General features: G+C 39.3%; 1 protein-coding gene across 6 annotated transcripts in view; it reads left to right on the top strand.

Annotated features, from left to right (window-relative positions):
- INPP5F (inositol polyphosphate-5-phosphatase F) overlaps nucleotides 1-19,149 on the top strand; it is a 92,367-nt gene that overhangs the window by 36,801 nt on the left and 36,417 nt on the right. For all 6 annotated transcript variants that reach the window (XR_014253384.1, XM_082424754.1, XM_082424755.1 and 3 more), the window contains one exon: nucleotides 3,541-3,677. Coding sequence is in view for 5 of the 6 variants with exons in the window: in XM_082424754.1 (XP_082280880.1) it covers nucleotides 3,541-3,677 (137 nt within the window). In the remaining variant the exon portion in view is untranslated. The remainder of the gene's footprint in view (nucleotides 1-3,540; nucleotides 3,678-19,149) is intronic.

Raw genomic sequence — 19,149 nt, 5'->3', positions numbered from 1 at the left:
ACACCATAAAATTCACTCTTTTAAATTACAATTCAGTGGTGTTTAGTATCATCATAAGGTTGTACAACCATCACCACTATCTAATTCCAGGACATTTTCATCATCCCACCTTACTTAGATTATAACTAGTAAATGTCGATTTCCTTATCTATCTTACTCTTAGTTTTTTCATTTTGATCAGTGTGTAAGACTAAAAACAGTAAGACAGGAAACTGTATATTAAAAGATTTATGAGATATTAACCCAGTGCAATTTGTAGAGCTGGTTGGAAGTCAACTACAAAAAGACATTTTTATTCATGGTCCCCACACTCCCAGCATCTAAATTATTTCAAAGCAGATTCCAGATATTGTTCTGCAGATACTTCAGTACGTATTTCAACACTAATTATTGACACACCATGCTTTCCCCCTCTTTATTATCATTTACTAGATGCCCGTATTTACGTGGGTCTGTGTCTGTCTTCTCTGTTTTTTCTAGTATTCATTTGTCCATTCTTGTACTGGCTCCACGTTGTTTTATTTACCATAGGTTTATCATGTTTTGCTACCTGGTAAACATTAGCTCTTAGTAATAATGACAGGAATTATAAAAATTATTTAGTCCTCATAGATACTCTCTGAAATAGGTGGTTTTATCCCATTCTACAGATGAGAAAACCAAGAACTGGAGCAGTTAAGTATTAAGCTGAAGTACATGATAAATAAATGAGGCAGCTAAAATTTGAGTCTGAGTTCTGACCTTGAAGTCCAGAACACTGAGGCTTCTCTGAAAAGGGAAGGCTACTGTTTACAAAATTTTTTCTCTTTTGTTTGAGATCATTTACATTGTATTTTCGCAGATTTAGTCTTCATTATAATCCCTCAGGCATATTGAACTTAAGTCTGTAATTTTTTTTATAGAAGCACCTCAGTTTTTCAGTTTCTGTGTATGAGTAGCTAGCTAAACTCTAAAAATATGCATATTTTATTTTTAAATGTATTTGGGTTTGTAAGTTGAATATCAGTATTGACAATACCAATGTTTTTGTGGAAAAAAGCATGCCTTTGGTTTCCCAAGTGAGTCTATGTGTGGGGTAAAACCTCTGTGTTTGAAATTTAATATTTTTATATTTTTGGTACTATACCATTAGATGGCTTATTGGAAAGACATTTATTACGTGTGATTGTGCACATTGTGTTTTTGTCATTGCTGTAATTTCTTAAAATCGCAGTTCTTAATGTTAATATGAAAGCAAGAAGGCATAAACTGGGAAGAGGGCTTCCTAATGTTGGCTTGTCTGATCATCTGCCAACACTAAATTGTTCAGTGTGAAATAGAAATTATTCCTGTGAGGTTAAGAGACCTGTGGTAAGAATTTCTTTTTATTCAGCAGACTGTATTAGCATTCAACAGTTTATTATGTATTATGTGTTTTATTTATTTTGTGTTAGGTTTATTGTGGTTAGGTGCTTGGTAACCGTAATCTATGCCTGACGTACTTCCCAGCACATGGTAGGTCCTTGGTTAAAGTTTAATGATATTAATGAAATGACCTGCAAAAGCCTTGAAACTTTGGAGTAGATTTCCACCCTATTTTATAAAGAATTATGAAATGTTTCCAAATTCTTGCATTTATGAAATGCTTTAAGCACATCTCCAGAGCACTTTCCCTAAAATGAGAGTTGACTAATATTTGGGGGAAAAATGGGGGAAATTAAAATACTATATATCTTTTTAAAAAATATTTTTTCATAAGGGGAATATATATCCATCATGCTATTTTTCTATAGTAAGAAATTCCTGAAACACTGTTTCAATTATTTTTATTTTTGGTACTAATTAGGTAGTATTTTTAAAGGGTGTAGCCTCATAAAATGAAAAATTGCTTTTGGATGCTGTCTTTCATAGACCATTTCTCAGTTAAATAGAAATCTTTTGTGAGAAGTAGAAATTTGGATTGGAAAGATAACTCTTGGGCCTCTAGGTGTTTTCTTTCCTTTCTTTCTTGTAATTATTAAATATTTCTTTCATTTGTTTTACACCCCTCCCCCACTTTCTTCAATATATTTACTTATTTGCTCAGTCCTAGTGTACACATAAAGTAGTTTTGGAATTGCTAACTCATACCCTTCTGAAAAATAATTCACTAACCAGAGTGCAATATTGTATACAGTTCTTTTTGTCTTTATCCTTGCAAATACTGTTTTCCAAAGTTATTTAGATTAGTTTTTCTTCCTTATATCCTACATTATGGTTACGTTTTCCATTTGTAACAGAGTTGGGTTACTCTTTGCATTTTGTTTTGGGTTCCCTCCACATTCTGGTTAATTTGAACTACTTGTTTTTGAGGGGATGTGAAACATTACCATGATTCTAAGAGTCAGAACTAAGTGAAAGGGTGTACTTGGAGAGATGTCATCCCCCTTATCCCTTTTATCCCATTCCTGTTTTCTCTTCCTTCCATGTCATTTCCACCTACCCCTTGTTCAGTAACCAATCTCATTAATTTCTAATTTCTCTTTCCTCTTTTTTTTTTTGTACAAATGAGCAGCTATGTGCATATTTTCTCATCTTTCTTACAGAAAGGGTGGCACACTCTAGATACTCTTTTGTGCTTTGATTTAATACTATATCTTATTATATAATACCCTTATTGTATATTAATAATATCCAGTTTATCCCCTTAATATATCTAGGAATCACTTCTTATCAGTTTATAGAACGCTTCTAATTCTTTTTTTTTACAGCTGCATAGTACTCTACTGCATAGATGAGCCATAGTTTATTCAGCCATTCTCCTGTGTCTGGGCATTCTAGTTGTTTCCAGTATTTTACAGTTGTAAACTGCTGCAATGAATAGATTTGAGTATGTGTACTTTTGTGTTGTTGAGGTGTGTCTTCAAGGTAAATTCACAAGAGTGGGATTGCTAGGTTAAAAGGTAAGTGTGTATGTTTTATTATTAGTTATCACAAAATTTCCCTCCAGAAAAGTCGTGTGCGTTTGTGTTCCCACCAGCACTATGAGAGTGCCTGGTTCCCACAGCCTGGCCAGCGAATGTGCTGTTATACTTTTTTATTATCCCCAAGCTGATGGGTGAGAATGGTATTGCAACATTTAAATTTACATCTCCATTGAACATCTTTTCATACATTTAAGGGTCATTTTTATATCTTTGTTGTGCTCTAAAAGGTACCAGTCCACGCCCTGTTAGGAACCGGGCCACGCAACAGGGTGAGCGGGGGAGAGGAGGAGGGGGGAGCAGGTAAAGCTTCATCTGCCGCTCCCCATCGCTTGCATTACTGCTTGAACCATTGCTCGCGTTGCTACCTGAACCGTCCCCCCCACCGCTCACATTACCACCTGAACCACACCCCACCCCGCCTTGGGCGTGGAAAAATTGTCTTCCACGAAACCAGTCCCTGGTGCCTAAAAGGTTGGGGACTGCTGCTTTAAAGGGTTGTATCTTTTGCACACTGTGTTTGATTATTCACCTTCAGCTTGCCGGGACAGTACCACTTTATAGAAGCCAGACATTAAATATGACTTTTCTCTTTCAGATCTACCATGGTGGCTTATTTTAATTCGGCAGAAAGCTTTGGTGGGCAAACTTCCAGGAGACCATGAGGTCTGTAAAGTTACCAAAATTGCTGTGCTATCACTTTCTGAAATGGAACCTCAGGATCTTGAGCTAGAGGTAAGGTAAAGTCTCAGGAAATTTTATGGAAACTTGATATAGATGTAATGGCAACTATGGGGATTTGGTTTTTGTTTTTTTTTTTTTTTTATAAAGAAGCATTCACAGGATTTTTTTTTTAATTAATTAATTTACTTATTTATGGCTGTGTTGGGTCTTCGTTTCTGTGCGAGGGCTTTCTCTAGTTGAGGCGAGCGGGGGTCACTCTTCATCGCGGTGCGCAGGCCTCTCACTGTCGCGGCCTCTCCCGTTGCGGAGCACAGGCTCCAGATGCGCAGGCTCAGTAGTTGTGGCTCACGGGCTTAGTTGCTCCGCGGCATGTGGGATCTTCCCAGACCAGGGCTCGAACCTGTGTCCCCTGCATTGGCAGGCAGATTCTCAACCACTGCGCCATCAGGGAAGCCCTGGGGATTTGGTTTAATAGACCAGAATCATAGAGTTGTAGAGCTGGATAATATCTTTAGAGTAATTTAATCCTATGGTTTTCAAATCTCACTTTGGTAGTGGAACCTTTGTTTTAAAATCTGTGAAATCCAGTATATAAAATGCATAGAAACCAGAGCTGCTTTTGTTGAGGTAGTGATGGGAGAAGAGGGGTTCCTTGGGGCCCTGCCTACTTGGCTTCTGCTGGAAGGCCACCTTCTGTTTCTGGGGATCCCTAAGACTCTGCATAGCACAGTTCAAAAACTGGTTTGGGGTAGGGGAAGTCAAGAAGGTGAGATTTAACTTTTATTATATCTTTTATCTATATTTCTTGAAATTTTTCTCAGGCCATATTTCTCTTGTAGTTTTTTTTTAAGTTTTTTTTTTCTCCTTTTTCATTTCTAATTTTATTGATTTGAGTCCTCTCCCTCTTTTTCTTGATGAGTCTGGCTAATGGTTTATCCATTTTGTGTATCTTCTCGAAGAACCAGCTTTTAGTTTTATTGATCTTTGCTGTTGTTTTCTTTATTTCTATTTCATTTATTTCTGCTCTGATCTTTATGATTTCTTTTCTTCTGCTAACTTTTGGTTTTGTTTGTTCTTCTTTCTCTAGTTCCTTTAGGTGTAAGGTTAGATTGTTTATTTGAGATTCTTCTTGTTTCTTGAGGTAGGCTTGTATAGCTCTAAACTTCCCTCTTAGAACAGCTTTTGCTGCATCCCATAGGTTTTGGATCGTCATGTTTTCATTGTAATTTGTCTTTAGGTATTTTTTGATTTCCTCTTTGATTTCTTCAGTGATCTCTTGGTTATTTAGTAATGTATTGTTTAGCCTCCATGTGTTTGTGTTTTTTACGTTTTTCTCCCTGTAATTCATTTCTAATCTCATAGTGTTGTGGTCAGAAAACATGCTTGATATGATTTCAATTTTCTTAAATTTACTGAGGGTTGATTTGTGACCCAAGATGTGATCTATCCTGGAGAATGTTCTGTGTGCACTTGAGAAGAAAGTGTAATCTGCTGTTTTTGGATGGAATGTCCTATAAATATCAATTAAATCTATCTGGTCTATTGTGTCATTTAAAGCTTCTGTTTCCTTATTTTCATTTTGGATGATCTGTCCATTGGTGTAAGTGAGGTGTTAAAGTCCCCCACTGTTATTGTGTTACTGTCGATTTCCTCTTTTATAGCTGTTAGCAGTTGCCTTATGTATTGAGGTGCTCCTATGTTGGGTGCATATATATTTATAATTGTCATATCTTCTTCTTGGATTGATCCCTTGATCATTATGTAGTGTCCTTCCTTGTCTCTTGTAACATTCTTTATTTTAAAGTCTATTTTATCTGATATGAGTATTGCTACTCCAGCTTTCTTTTGATTTCCATTTGCATGGAATATCTTTTTCCATCCCCTCACTTTCAGTCTGTATGTGTCCCTAGATCTGAAGTGGGTCTCTTGTAGACAGCATATAGATGGGTCTTGTTTTTGTATCCATTCAGCCAGTCTATGTCTTTTGGTTGGAGCGTTTAATCCATTCACGTTTAAGGTAATTATCAATATGTATGTTCCTATTACCATTTTCTTAATTGTTTTGGGTTTGTTTTTGTAGGTCCTTTTCTTCTCTTGTGTTTCCCACTTAGAGAAGTTCCTTCAGCATTTGTTGTAGAGCTGGTTTGGTGGTGCTGAATTCTCTTAGCTTTTGCTTGTCTGTAAAGCTTTTGATTTCTCCATTGAATCTGAATGAGATCCTTGCCGGGTAGAGTAATCTTGGTTGTAGGTTCTTCCCTTTCATCACTTTAAGTATATCATGCTACTCCCTTCTGGCTTGTAGAGTTTCTGCTGAGAAATCAGCTGTTAACCTTATGGGAGTTCCCTTGTATGTTATTTGTCATTTTTCCCTTGCTGCTTTCAATAATTTTTCTTTGTCTTTAGTTTTTGCCACTTTGATTACTACGTGTCTCGGCGTGTTTCTCCTTGGGTTTATCCTGCCTGGGACTCTCTGCGCTTCCTGGACTTGGGTGGCTATTTCCTTTCCCATGTTAGGGAAGTTTTCGACTATAATCTCTTCAAATATTTTCTCGAGTCCTTTCTCTCTCTCTTCTCCTTCTGGGACCCCTATAATGCGAATGTTGTTGCGTTTAATGTTGTCCCAGAGGTCTCTTAGGCTGTCTTCATTTCTTTTTATTCTTTTTTCTTTATTCTGTTCCACAGCAGTGAATTCCGCCATTCTGTCTTCCAAGTCACTTATCCGTTCTTCTGCCTCAGTTATTCTGCTATTGATTCCTTCTAGTGTAGTTTTCATTTCAGTTATTGTATTGTTCATCTCTGTTTGTTTGTTCTTTAATTCTTCTAGGTCTTTGTTAAACATTTCTTGCGTCTTCTCGATCTTTGCCTCCATTCTTTTTCCAAGGTCCTGGATCATCTTCACTATCATTATTCTGAATTCTTTTTCTGGGAGGTTGCCTATCTCCACTTCATTTAGTTGTTTTCCTGGGGTTTTATCTTGTTCCTTCATCTGGTACCTAGCCCTGTGCCTTTTCATCTTGTCTATCTTTCTGTGAATGTGGTTTTTGTTCCACAGGCTGCAGGATTGTAGTTTTTCTTCCTTCTGCTGTCTGCCCTCTGGTGGATGAGGCTATCTAAGAGGCTTGTGCAAGTTTCCTGATGGGAGGGACTCTTTTTTTTTTTTTTTTTAAAGAAAGAAAAACCACTGATCTTGCAAGACTTTTTCATTTTCCAAGAGGAAAGCAATCCTACAAATAGAGTGACATAGGGCCAAGACAATGAGATTGCCCAGGGCCAGTGTTTGTCTCCACACTGTGCCTCGCCACCGCCTGGCAGAAGTAACCCATGAAAGCATTTGTGTCATGTCTGCTGTCAGTGTGGGGATGTGGCATCTAGGGATGTCATCACTCTGTCATAGTCCTAGCCTATTTTGGTCACTATGTGATGTGCCAGACAGGCCCTGAGGGTTAAAGGATTATCATACTTAATCCTTTGGACTGTCCTATAAAGTAGGCACTGTCACACTCCATGTTGTACAGGTGAAGAAAGAAGGCTTGGCGAGGAATTAATCACAGCTGACACGTGGTGGTGTCCAGACCTGGACTCAGGCCGTCTGATCCTGTATCACTCTGCTGAGCTTGCCTCCCTGTTACCTGAACAGCAGGTAACAGGTAACATAGTTCCCACTGCCCCACAACTCAAATACGTGTTTTTCTAGCCTGAGTTCTTTAGGAAGGAAGTTTGGGGACAGGGTTAAATTGTTTAAAAAAATAAGTACAGGGATACCTCAGAGACATTGTGGGTTTGGTTCCAGACCACTGCAATAAAGCAAATATCATGATAACGTGATTCACATGAATCTTTTTGTTTCCCAAGCATATAAAAGTTATGTTTATACTATGGTCTATTAAGTGTGCAAGGACATTATGGCTAAAAAAATAATGTACATACCTTAATTTTAAAATACCATTGCTAAAAAAATGCTAACCACCATCTGAGTTTTCAGTGAGTCAGTCTTTTTGCAATAACATCAAAGATCACTGATTACAGATCACCATAACAAATATAATAATGATGAGAAAGTTTGAAATCTTGTGAAAATTACCAAAATGTGACACAGAGACATGAAGTGAGCAAATGCTGTTGGAAAATCCCGCCAATAGACTTGTTTGACGCAAACCGTTAATTTGTTAAAAAAACAAACAAAAAAACAATATCTGCGAAGCACAGTAAAATGGGCATGCCTGTGACAATATAGTTATTTTTATGCTTCAGGTTTTGCTGGAAGTTTGACAATCTAATTTTAAGAAACCAGCATTAAAATGAACTTAGGAGGACATTGCTATTCTATTTGTTACAGGTATCAACAAGAGATTAGAGTACTTCTTATTTCCTTTAATTGGTACTAGAGATGGAATACTATTACTATTGCTGATCTGAGACAAGTAACTTAGGTGGCAATTGGGCCTGTTAAAAGCAGGTATTGGCAGTTTTTGTTTGCATTTTATTTTAGCGAAGAACAGCCAGACTAAAAAAATTGTGTCAGTTTGCTAAGCCAATAAACTTGTGTCCTTTGGATGACTGCTGACAAATTGAAAGGTCAGTGTGGCTTCTTGTCACCAGCCTTTGCCTTGAGGGCGAGCACCCCTTGGGCAGCATGCTGGTTTGGGCATTAAGCCTGGGGGCCCTGGCAGTTAGATTTAGAGCAAGAAACAGCTTATCCAGCACCGTGGTCACCTGCTAGTCATCAGTTTGCGCATCTGGTACTCCCAACCCTGGGGAAATGAGCTGTCCTCATCGGAGAACTGGAGCTGGACTTTCCAGGGAGGTTTTCTTATGCCCTTTGTGGCCACCAATCCGTAACATTTGAGATTAGTAGCTGACTGTTGTGTAAATGGCAGGGGTGGAGGGGGAGGAATCTTTAGGAAATAACATTTAATGGAATTTTAAGACACAAAAATGTGAATATGATGAAAGCTTTTAAAATGTCTTTATTCTGAAGACCTTTCCTTTTCTCTCTTGATACTCTTAAGTGAATGAGATTATCTTCAAATACAGGTGAAAATGAGATATTCCCCCACATACCTGAGTATTTTTACAGCACAGTTGAACAGTCTGAGCTATGGCATTTGCCAGGGTACTAAAAGTACCGTCCGCGTTAAGAGTTGGAAATATGTAATGACCCTTGCTAATTAAGGGTAAACGTGATTATAGATAAAGTATTTCCAGATCCCATTTTAGTGATAGTTTGGCATGCCTTTCTCTCAAGAGAATAGAATTTTAGAAATTTGCATTTAAGCCTTTTTTCCCTTTCCTTTAATCCTATTTTATGGTAATGGAGCTTTACAGTGAACAATAGGAGGAAGGGAAAGAACAGCTATGTTGAAAATCACAAACTGTTTGCTTATTTTCTGACACATTAATTTAAATCTTTGGTATCCTTAATTCAATTTCCGTATAACTCCAGTTAAAAGGTGCATTTAGAAGCATGGTAATTTTTTTTTTTTTTGATTATACAGTAAATTGTAACTGAGGGGGAGGAAACCCCTCCACCCCCAGTCCCTTAGAAATAATCATTGTCAGTATTCTGGTGAGTTTTAATGGTTGTTTCCATTTGCCCCCAGCTCTTTGGAGGAGCAATATTACTTGCAAATTTTCAGAATAGTTTTTACTTTTTGCATCTTGGCGTATTTTTTCCTACTTAACTCCTATTATTTTTTAAAATTCCTATTATTTTTCATGGCCATACGTATCTTATGCACATAAGACTTTTTTAAACAAAACTGATTCTTATGTCTTCTTAGTATGTTTTTGTAATTTGGACGTCTGTGTATCAATTTGAATACCCACTGCTCTCAGTCCTTCCCAGCAGGACCCTTGGGCTCTTTAGTGTCGTCACTGTTCTCAGATTTTCTAGGGCCTCATCTGTCTTCTGTCATTGGAGCAGAAGCACTTTTATGTCAGGGTCGGGAATTAATAGAATTTCTAGTTTTCTTCCCCAGTTGACTTTTTTTTTTTAACAGCTTTATTGGAGTAAAATTGCTTTACAGTTATGTGTTAGTTTCTGCTTTATAACAAAGTGAATCAGTGAATATATATACATATATCCTCATATCTCCTCCCTCTTGCGTCTCCCTCCCACCCTCTCTATCCCATCCATCTAGGTGGTCACAAAGCACCGAGCTGATCTCCCTGTGCTCTGCGGCTGCTTCCAGATGGACTAGCTATCTGTTTTACATTTGGTAGTGTATATATGTCCATGCCACTCTCTCACTTTGTCCCAGCTTACCCTTCCCCCTCCCCGTGTCCTCAAGTCCATTCTGTATATTTGCATCTTTATTTCTGTCCTGCCCCTAGGTTCTTCAGAACCGTTTTTTTTTGTTTTTAGATTCCATATATATGTGTTAGCATACAGTATTTGTTTTTCTCTTTCTGACTTACTTCACTTTGTATGACAGACTCTAGATCCATCCACCTCACTACAAATAACTCAGTTTTGTTTCTTTTTATGGCTGAGTAATATTCCATTGTATATATGTGCCACATCTTCTTTATCCATTCATCTGTCGATGGACACTTAGGTTGCTTCCATGTCCTGGCTATTGTAAATAGAGCTGCAATGAACATTGTGGTACATGACTCTTTTTTTTTTTAATTTATTTATTTTATTATTATCATTATTTTTAAGCTGGTGGGGTTTTTTTTTTAATTAATTAATTTATTTATTTATTTTTGGCTGTGTTGGGTCTTTGTTTCTGTGCGAGGGCTTTCTCTAGTTGCGGCGAGCGGGGGCCACTCTTCATCGCGGTGCGCGGGCCCCTCACTGTCGTGGCCTCTCTTGTTGCGGAGCACAAGCTCCAGACGCTCAGGCTCAGTAATTGTGGCTCACGGGCCTAGTTGCTCCGTGGCATGTGGGATCTTCCCAGACCAGGGCTCGAACCCATATCCCCTGCATTGGCAGGCAGATTCTCAACCACTGCGCCACCAGGGAAGCCCCTGTTGCTAGTATTTTGTTGAGGATTTTTGCATCTGTGTTCATCAGTGATATTGGCCTGTAGTTTTCTTTCTTTGTGACATCTTTGTCTGGTTTTGGTATCAGGGTGATCGTGGCCTCATAAAATGAGTTTGGGAGTGTTCCTCCCTCTGCTATATTTTGGAAGAGTTTGAGAAGGATAGGTGTTAGCTCTTCTGTAAATGTTTGATAGAATTCGCCTGTGAAGCCATCTGGTCCTGGACTTCTTTTTGTTGGAAGATTTTTAATCACAGTCTCAATTTCAGTGCTTGTGATTGGTCTGTTTATATTTTCTATTTTTTCCTGGTTCAGTCTTGGAAGGTTGTGCTTTTCTAAGAATGTGTCCATTTCTTCCATGTTGTCCATTTTATTGGCATATAGTTGCTTGTAGTAATCTCTCATGAACCTTTATATTTCTGTAGTGTCAGTTGTTACTTCTCCTTTTTCATTTCTAATTGTATTGATTTGAGTCTTCTCCCTTTTTTTCTTGATGAGTCTGGCTAATGGTTTGTCAATTTTGTTTATCTTCTCAAAGAACCAGCTTTTAGTTTTATTGATCTTTGCTACTGTTTCCTTCATTTCTTTTTCATTTATTTCTGATCTGATCTTTATGATTTCTTTCCTTCTGCTAACTTTGATTTTTTTTGTTCTTCTTTCTCTGATTGCTTTAGGTGTAAGATAGGTTGTTTATTTGAGATGTTCTTGTTTCTTGAGGTAGGATTGTATTGCTATAAACTTCCCTCTTAGAACTGCTTTTGCTGCATCCCATAGGATTTGGATCGTTGTGTTTTCATTGTCATTTGCTTCTGGGTATTTTCTGATTTCCTCTTTGATTTATTCAGTGATCTCTTGGTTATTAAGTAGTGTATTGTTTAGCCTCCATATGCTTGTATTTTTTACAGATTTTTTCCTGTAATTGATATCTAGTCTCATAGCGTTGTGGTCAGAAAAGATACTTGATATGATTTCAATTTTCTTAAATTTACCAAGGCTTGATTTGTGACCCAAGATATGATCTATCCTGGGGAATGTTCCATGAGCACTTGAGAAGAAAGTGTATTCTGTTGTTTTTGGATGGAATGTCCTATAAATATCAATTAAGTCCATCTTGTTTAATGTATCATTTAAAGCTTGTGTTTCCTTATTTATTTTCATTTTGGATGATCTGTCCATTGGTGAAAGTGGGGTGTTAAAGTCCCCTACTATATTTGTGTTACTGTCGATTTCCCCTTTTATGGCTGTTAGCACTTGCCTTATGTATTGAGGTGCTCCTATGTTGGGTGCATAAATATTTACAACTGTTATATCTTCTTCTTGGATTGATCCCTTGGTCATTATGTAGTGTCCTTCTTTGTCTCTTGTAGTAGTCTTTGTTTTAAAGTCTATTTTGTCTGATATGAGAATTGCTACTCCAGCTTTCTTTTGATTTCCATTTGCATGGAATATCTTTTTCCATCCCCTCACTTTCAGTCTGTATGTGTCCCTAGGTCTGAAGTGGGTCTCTTGTAGACAGCATATAGATGGGTCTTGTTTTTGTATCCATTCAGCCAGTCTGTGTCTTTTGGTTGGAGCATTTAATCCATTTACATTTAAGGTAATTATCAATATGTATGTTCCTATTACCATTTTTTAAGTTGTTTTGGGTTTGTTATTGTAGGTCTTTTTCTTGTGTTTCCTGCCTAGGGAGGTTCCTTTAGCATTTGTTGTAAAGCTGGTTTGGTGCTGCTGAATTCTCTTAGCTTTTCCTCATCTGTAAAGGTTTTAATTTCTCCATCAATTCTGAATGAGATCCTTGCTGGGTAGAGTAATCTTGGTTGTAGGTTTTTCCCTTTCATCACTTTAAGTATGTCCTGCTACTCCCTTCTGGCTTGCAGAGTTTCTGTTGAAAGATCAGCTGTTAACCTTATGGGAATTCCCTTGTATGTTATTTGTTGTTTTTCCCTCGCTGCTTTTAATATTTTTTCTTTGTGTTTAATTTTTGATAGTTTGATTAATATGTGTCTTGGCGTTTTTCTCCTTTGATTTATCCTGTATGGGACTCTCTGTCCTTGCTGGACTTCACTGACTCTTTCCTTTCCCACATCAGGGAACTTTTCAACTATAATCTCTTCAAATATTTTCTCAGTCCCTTTCTTTTTCTCCCCTTCTTTTGGGGCCCCTATAATGCAAATTTTGGTGCATTTAATGTTGTCCCAGAAGTCTCTACGACTGTCCTCAATTCTTTTCATTCTTTTTTCTTTATTCTGCTCTGCAGTAGTTATTTCCACTGTTTTATCTTCCAGGTCACTTATCCATTCTTCTGCCTCAGTTATTCTGCTATTGATTCCTTCTAGAGAATTTTTAATTTCATTTATTGTGTTGTTCATCATTGTTTGTTTGCTCTTTAGTTCTTCTAGGTCCTTGTTAAAAGTTTCTTGTTTTTTCTCCATTCTGTTTCCAAGATTTTGGATTGTCTTTACTATCATTACTCTGAATTCTTTTTCAGGTAGAGTGCCTGTTTCCTCTTCGTTTGGTCTGGCGGGTTTTTACCTTGCTCCTTCATCTGCTGTGTGTTCCTCTGTCTTCTCATTTTGCTTAACTTACTGTGTTTGGGGTCTCCTTTTCACAGGCTGTAGGTTCATAGTTCCCGTTGTTTTGGTGTCTGTCCTCAGTGGCTAAGGTTGGTTCAGTGGGCTCTGTAGGCTTCCTGGTGGAGTGGACTAGTGCCTGTGTTGTGGTGGATGAGGCTGGATCTTGTCTTTCTGGTGGGCAAGACCACGTCCGGTGGTGTGTTTTGGGGTGTCTGTGACCTTATTATGATTTTAGGCAGCCTCTCTGCTAATGGGTGGGGTTGTGTTCCTGTCTTGCTAGTTGTTTGGCATAGGGTGTCCAGTACTGTAGCTTGCTGGTCGTTGAGTGGAGCTGGGTCTTAGCATTGAGATGGAGATCTCTGAGAGAGCTTTCACGTTTGATGTTACATGGAGCCGGGAGGTCTCTGGTGGACCAATGTCCTGAACTCAGCTCTCCCACCTCAGAGTCACAGGCCTGACACCCGGCTGGAGCACCAAGACCCTGTCAGCCACATGGCTCTTTTGGGAAGTCTGAGATCTTCTGCCAGCGTTCAGTAGGTGTTCTATAGGAGTTGTTCCACATGTAGTTGTATTTCTGATGTATTTGTGGGGAGGAAGGTGATCTCCACGTCTTACTCCTCCACCATCTTGAAGGTCCCCCCTGCCCCCCAGTTGACTTTTTGCTTTAGTTATATGGCTTGTTTGCCAGTTTTAAAAATAATTTTCATAGTATACAATTTATTCATTTAAAGCACATAATTTCAGTGGTTTTTAGTATATTCACTGTTTTGTAACTGTCACCACAATTAATGTTAGAACATTTTCATGGCTCTAAAAATAACCCTGCACTCATTAGTAGTCACTCATTTCCCCCCAAACCCCAGGCAAATCCTAGGCAACCATTAATCTACTTTCTTTCTCTGTAAATTTGCCTATTCTGAATATTTCTGATAAATGGAATCATAAAATATGTGGCCTTTTGTGACTGGCTTCTTTTATTTAGCACCGTGTTTTCAAGGTTCATGCTTGTTGTAGCATGTGTCAACACTTAATTCCTTTTTATTTCATTGTATACCACATTTTATTTATCCATTCATCAGTTGATGGACATTTGGGTTGTTTTCACTTTGGGGCTGTTATGAGTAATACTGCTGTGAACACTGTGTATGAGTTTTTGAGTGGACACTTGTTTTTATTTCTCTTGGGAGAAAGAGAAATTCCATACCTAGGAATGGAATTGCTGGGTCATATAGTAACTGTGTCTAACCTCTTGAGGACCTGCCAGACTGTTTTTCAAAGCAATGTGCCATTAAAGAGAAAAAAAAAAAAAAAGATCTAGGGACTTCCCTGGCAGTCCAGTGGTTAAGGCTCTGCACTTCCACTGCAGTGGGTGCGGGTTTGATCCCTGGTCGGGGAACTAAGATCCCGCATGCCGTGCAGCATGGCCAAAAAAAAAAAAAAAAAAGAAGATCTATACAAGGGTATGAAGAATCTGTGGGTTTTAAATAAATGAGAACATAGATGTTCTTTCTTTTGAAAAAACATCCTTTAAAGTTTTATAGGCTTATGTTCCATATCTGCATATCTTATTTGCTGTATCTCATTGCCTTAATAGATAACTGTATCATTTTCCATATTTGGTTTCCCATTAGACATCTGTTTAAAATTTTAGCTCCAGATGGACATAGATAGCTACCAACCTTTAAAGTAAAATCATTTATTTTCCTTTTTCTATACAGCAGCAACAACATCAGCCCTTAATCTTGGTTGTGAAACATAAGTTGCTGGAATAGTAGAAAAACTAGGGGAGCACTGTGGCACTTGCAGTGGTGCTTTTCTTTTTGAGATGGTGTGTATCCATGTTGTGAGAAGTGCCTAAGCACATATTGCACAGAACTGGCTGGGCCTCTGGAAAAGGGAAGGTGATCCCACTGTCCACGCTATGTGTTGTAATCCCTAGAGCTCTGTCTAAACAAAGCATCTTAAGACTGGAAGGGATCCCAAGAAGTAGTTTTCTGTATTCCTATTTCTTGGTAGGTCTGAATTTAACCCATTTTAAAAGATAGTGGTCTATACTTTCTTTTCTAAAGTTAACTTTATATATGGAAGATTTTTAAATATTCATTGAAAATGTTTATGTTTAAAGTATTTTAAATTTCTATTTAGAAAACTCAGTGGTTTTTTTTTGTTTTTTTTAAAATTTATTTATTTACTTACTTATTTATTTTTGGCTGCGTTGTGTCTTCGTTGCTGCGCGCAGGCTTCCTCTAGTTGCAATGAGCGGGGGCTACTCTTCATTGCAGTGCGTGGGCTTCTCATTGTGGTGGCTTCTTTTGTTGCAGAGCACGGGCTCTAGGCGCACAGGCTTCAGTAGTTGTGGCACGTGGGCTCAGTAGTTGTGGCTTGCAGGCTCTAGAGCGCAGGCTCAGTAGCTGTGGCGCACGGGCTTAGTTGCTCCGCGGCATGTGGGATCTTCCCAGACCAGGGCTCGAACCCGTGTACCCTGCATTGGCAGGTGGATTCTTAACCACTGTGCCACCAGGGAAGTCCGAAAACTCAGTTTTAAGAGACAGAGATAGACTTCTGGATAAGATGGTGTGGTGACTTTGTGCTTTGTAATGCAGATCACAATCCTTATCTGAAATCTTTGGGGCTGTATTTGTTTTAGAATTCAGGTTTTGGGGGCTTTCTATAAGGTTATTCCATGTACTTGATATATGTGCAGTGAGTCTGGGACATTACCCTACCAGTTTACACATTCATACTTCTTAAAGAATCATATGAATATTCGTTCTAAGGAAGGTAAATGATGACTATAAATTGCCTCATATCAGTTCAGGGATTATTTTGTCATTAGATGAGCTTGTAACAAACTTCTAAAAAACTTTCAGGTTTCAGAGTTTTTTGGATTTTGGAGTTAAGGGATATTGGGCCTATATCAACTCTGTTCCAAGCCCAGGAAGAGGATAGATTAAAAAGAAAGAGAGAAAAGAAAAGAAAAACAAGACATTGCCAGGCCTAGAGGGAAACCGCATCTTATTTTCATGGACCATAAATGGAATAATGAATCAGACAGAGGCCTTCTAGTTTCTGCATCCATAAACAGGCAGTGGTGGATGGGGATTTGGTCCCTACACATTAAAGGGAACTAAAAGGGCTATGTTGGAGATGGGGGTCTGGAGCCATGTTCAGTACTTTCAGCCTGGTGCTGGAGTGGGACCCCCCCCAGTTCATGAAAGGAGGCTGTTAGGTTATCTGTTCTAAGTGGGATAATTGTGCCGAAAAGAATGCTCTTGTCTCTTAAGCCAGTAGCACCTCCCTTGAGAAACACTGGTCTTGGCAAAAGATAAGGATCTGAATTAACACAATGACAATCAGCATGAAGTAGTTGGGGTTGATAGGAGAGACAGTTAGCAGGTAGAATAATGGAAGATGACTCCAAGGTTTCTTGCTTAAGTAATCCAGCGGGTGATGTAGTCATTGCCTGAGATACTGCATACCAGAGAAGGAACAAGACTTGCCAAACAGATGTTGGTCAGGTTTGGAGATGCTGAATTTGAGAGACTAGTGTCTCATTAGTGGGGAGATGTATTTTGGGGTCATGAGCTCAGAGCAAAAGAGTAGAGTTAGAAATGTAGAGTTAAACGTAATGGTAGTTAAAAATGAGGAAAGAAGATGAAATTTTCTTGGCAGAGCATGAAGAATGGGAAGAGAACTAAGGGTGGAACGTTGGGAGCCACCATTATCTTTAGAGATAGAGTTGCCAACAAAGAAGACAGAGAAGGAACAGTTGGAGGTGGGGGAAGAGCCCAAAGAGACGGGAGTCATAGGGGCCAGGTGACGAGATGGCAGAGAGTGATCATTAATGCCACATTCTTAGACAGGCATAAGGTTTGTCCTTTTCAGAGCGAGAGCGTCCTTGTTTCACTCTGAGCAGTTTCACTGGCCCTCACTCTTTGACCTACCCCAGTCGGACTGTAGTCCTCGCAGTTCTGGTGACTGTGACACTGTGCCCTGCTCACTCACGGAGATTTCAGGGTTGAGGGATGGATTTAAAAAGATCCTGGTAAACTTGAACAATGTTAAAAGGTGCTAGGAAAGGGGCTATTAGAGAGAGAGGTTGGAACAGAGGAGAGAGGGGGCGAATGACGGGGCAAGGTCCTGATCCTAGAGGAGACACAGTGGGAAACTGGCCTTGCAGAGAAAAACAACTCCCGTCCTTCTGAGAGTGAGGAGAGTGGGTGCAGACTCGGTGTGCTGCTGCAAGATTACTTTAGAATAGCTAGATATTTAGAATCATCTTTGATATATTCCTGGGGGAAAGTCTTGCTGGCTTGAATGCTCTTAAGGAATAACTGTGTCTGACAGAGGCGTAATATCCTGTTTGAATATTAAATTTGCAACACTCTATAACTAGGTTTAAGGCATGTTTTCAGATTTTTTAAAGAAGGTGTTATTAATAGAACTAGATGATTACTAACACTCTGCATAAAAATCACTATCCAGCAATTGCTCAGTGCCGCAAGCAGCAGCAACAGCAGCAGGGGACTAACAGGAGAGCTCCTTTGCTGCCCCAATAATTCTGTACTAACCAAGGCTGGAGGGGTATGAGGTGTATTCATGGAAGAAGGGAAGTGATGGTTTTCTAGGACTACTTTTATGCCCCATGTGTGAATCTGGAGGTTACCACTTACATTTGTAGCGTCAGAGCCCATCCATTCATTTAACAAAGGTTTTTTGAGACCCCTGTACCAGGTACTGCTAAGGCCCTGGAGATATATGAGTCAGTAAAACAAAGATCTCTGCTATTATGGAACTTACATTATGGTGGGGGTGCGGCAGACAGTAAACATCAACATAAATATCTTATGTCATATGTTGGAAAGTAGTGAACACTATGGGAAATAAAAGTTGAGTGCAGTAAGGGTGGTGGGTGGAGTGCCCAGGAGTAGAGATTATGGTAAGATATCTGGGGAGAGGATGTCTGGGCCGAGAGAATAGCCAGAACACAGGCCCTGAGGTGGAAGTAGTCCTGGCTTGTTGAGGAACAGCAAGGAGGCTGATATGGGTGGAGTGGAGTAAGCAAGGGGAGGAGAGCCACAGGAGATGAAGGCAGAGGAGAGAAGATGAGGGTCTAGTTTTGAACATGATGAGTGTGAGGTACCTGATGGAAATCCAAGTGGAAACATTGGGATTTGTGATTCTAGAATTTTGGGGAAGAGCGGGCCTGGAAATGTACCGCTGGGAGGGCAGGGTTGGCATGTAGATGGTATTTAAAGCCATGAGACTGGATGAAATCGCTGAGGGAGTGAATGCAGATAGAGAAGGGGGTCAAGGACTGAACCTTGAGGTGCCAAGACATTAAGAAGTCAAATGGTCAGGAAGGAACCAGTAAAAGAGGAAAAGAGCGACCACTGGAAGCCAAGTAAGACAGTGTATCAGAGAAGATGAGGGAGAGATGAACTGTGTCAAATGCTACTGAGCGGTTAAGATAAGGATCAGGAATCCACCACTGCGTTTAGCCAAGTAGAGACCATTGGTCACACTGAAGATAAGGTTTAGGTGGAGTGGTGGGACCCAAAGCCAAGTTGGAGTGGGCTGGGGAGAGAACGGGAGGAGAGGGATTGGAGGCAGTGAGGAGTACAAAGAAGTAGGACCCTAGCTGGCACAGGAGGAGTGTTAGAGGAGAGAAATATCAGTGTGTTTCAGGCAGAAAGAGGGGAGAGGAGAGAATTGCTGGAGCAACGTCCATATGCTTGATTCTCTCTCCTTCCCCATTATCTCAAGATCTGGTTAGTTTTGCTTACTTGAAGGGAAATTAAGTTAACTTGGTTTTGGCAGGATGACTGTAGATATTTTTTTACTTCACCTTTGGTTCCCTTGTCTTCACTGGTAGGCCAGGAGGAGTGTAAAGTTGTAATCACGTTGTGAAACCCCTGTGAATAGAGTGTTTGGTAGCCATAGCTTTGAAAAGACATAAAACCCA

This window comes from Balaenoptera physalus (genome assembly GCF_965194825.1).
Source record: "Balaenoptera physalus genome assembly, chromosome: 14".
Classification (NCBI taxonomy): Eukaryota; Metazoa; Chordata; class Mammalia; order Artiodactyla; family Balaenopteridae; genus Balaenoptera; species Balaenoptera physalus.
The sequence above is the reverse complement of the archived record's forward strand: the minus strand, read 5'-3'. Positions and strand labels throughout refer to the sequence as shown.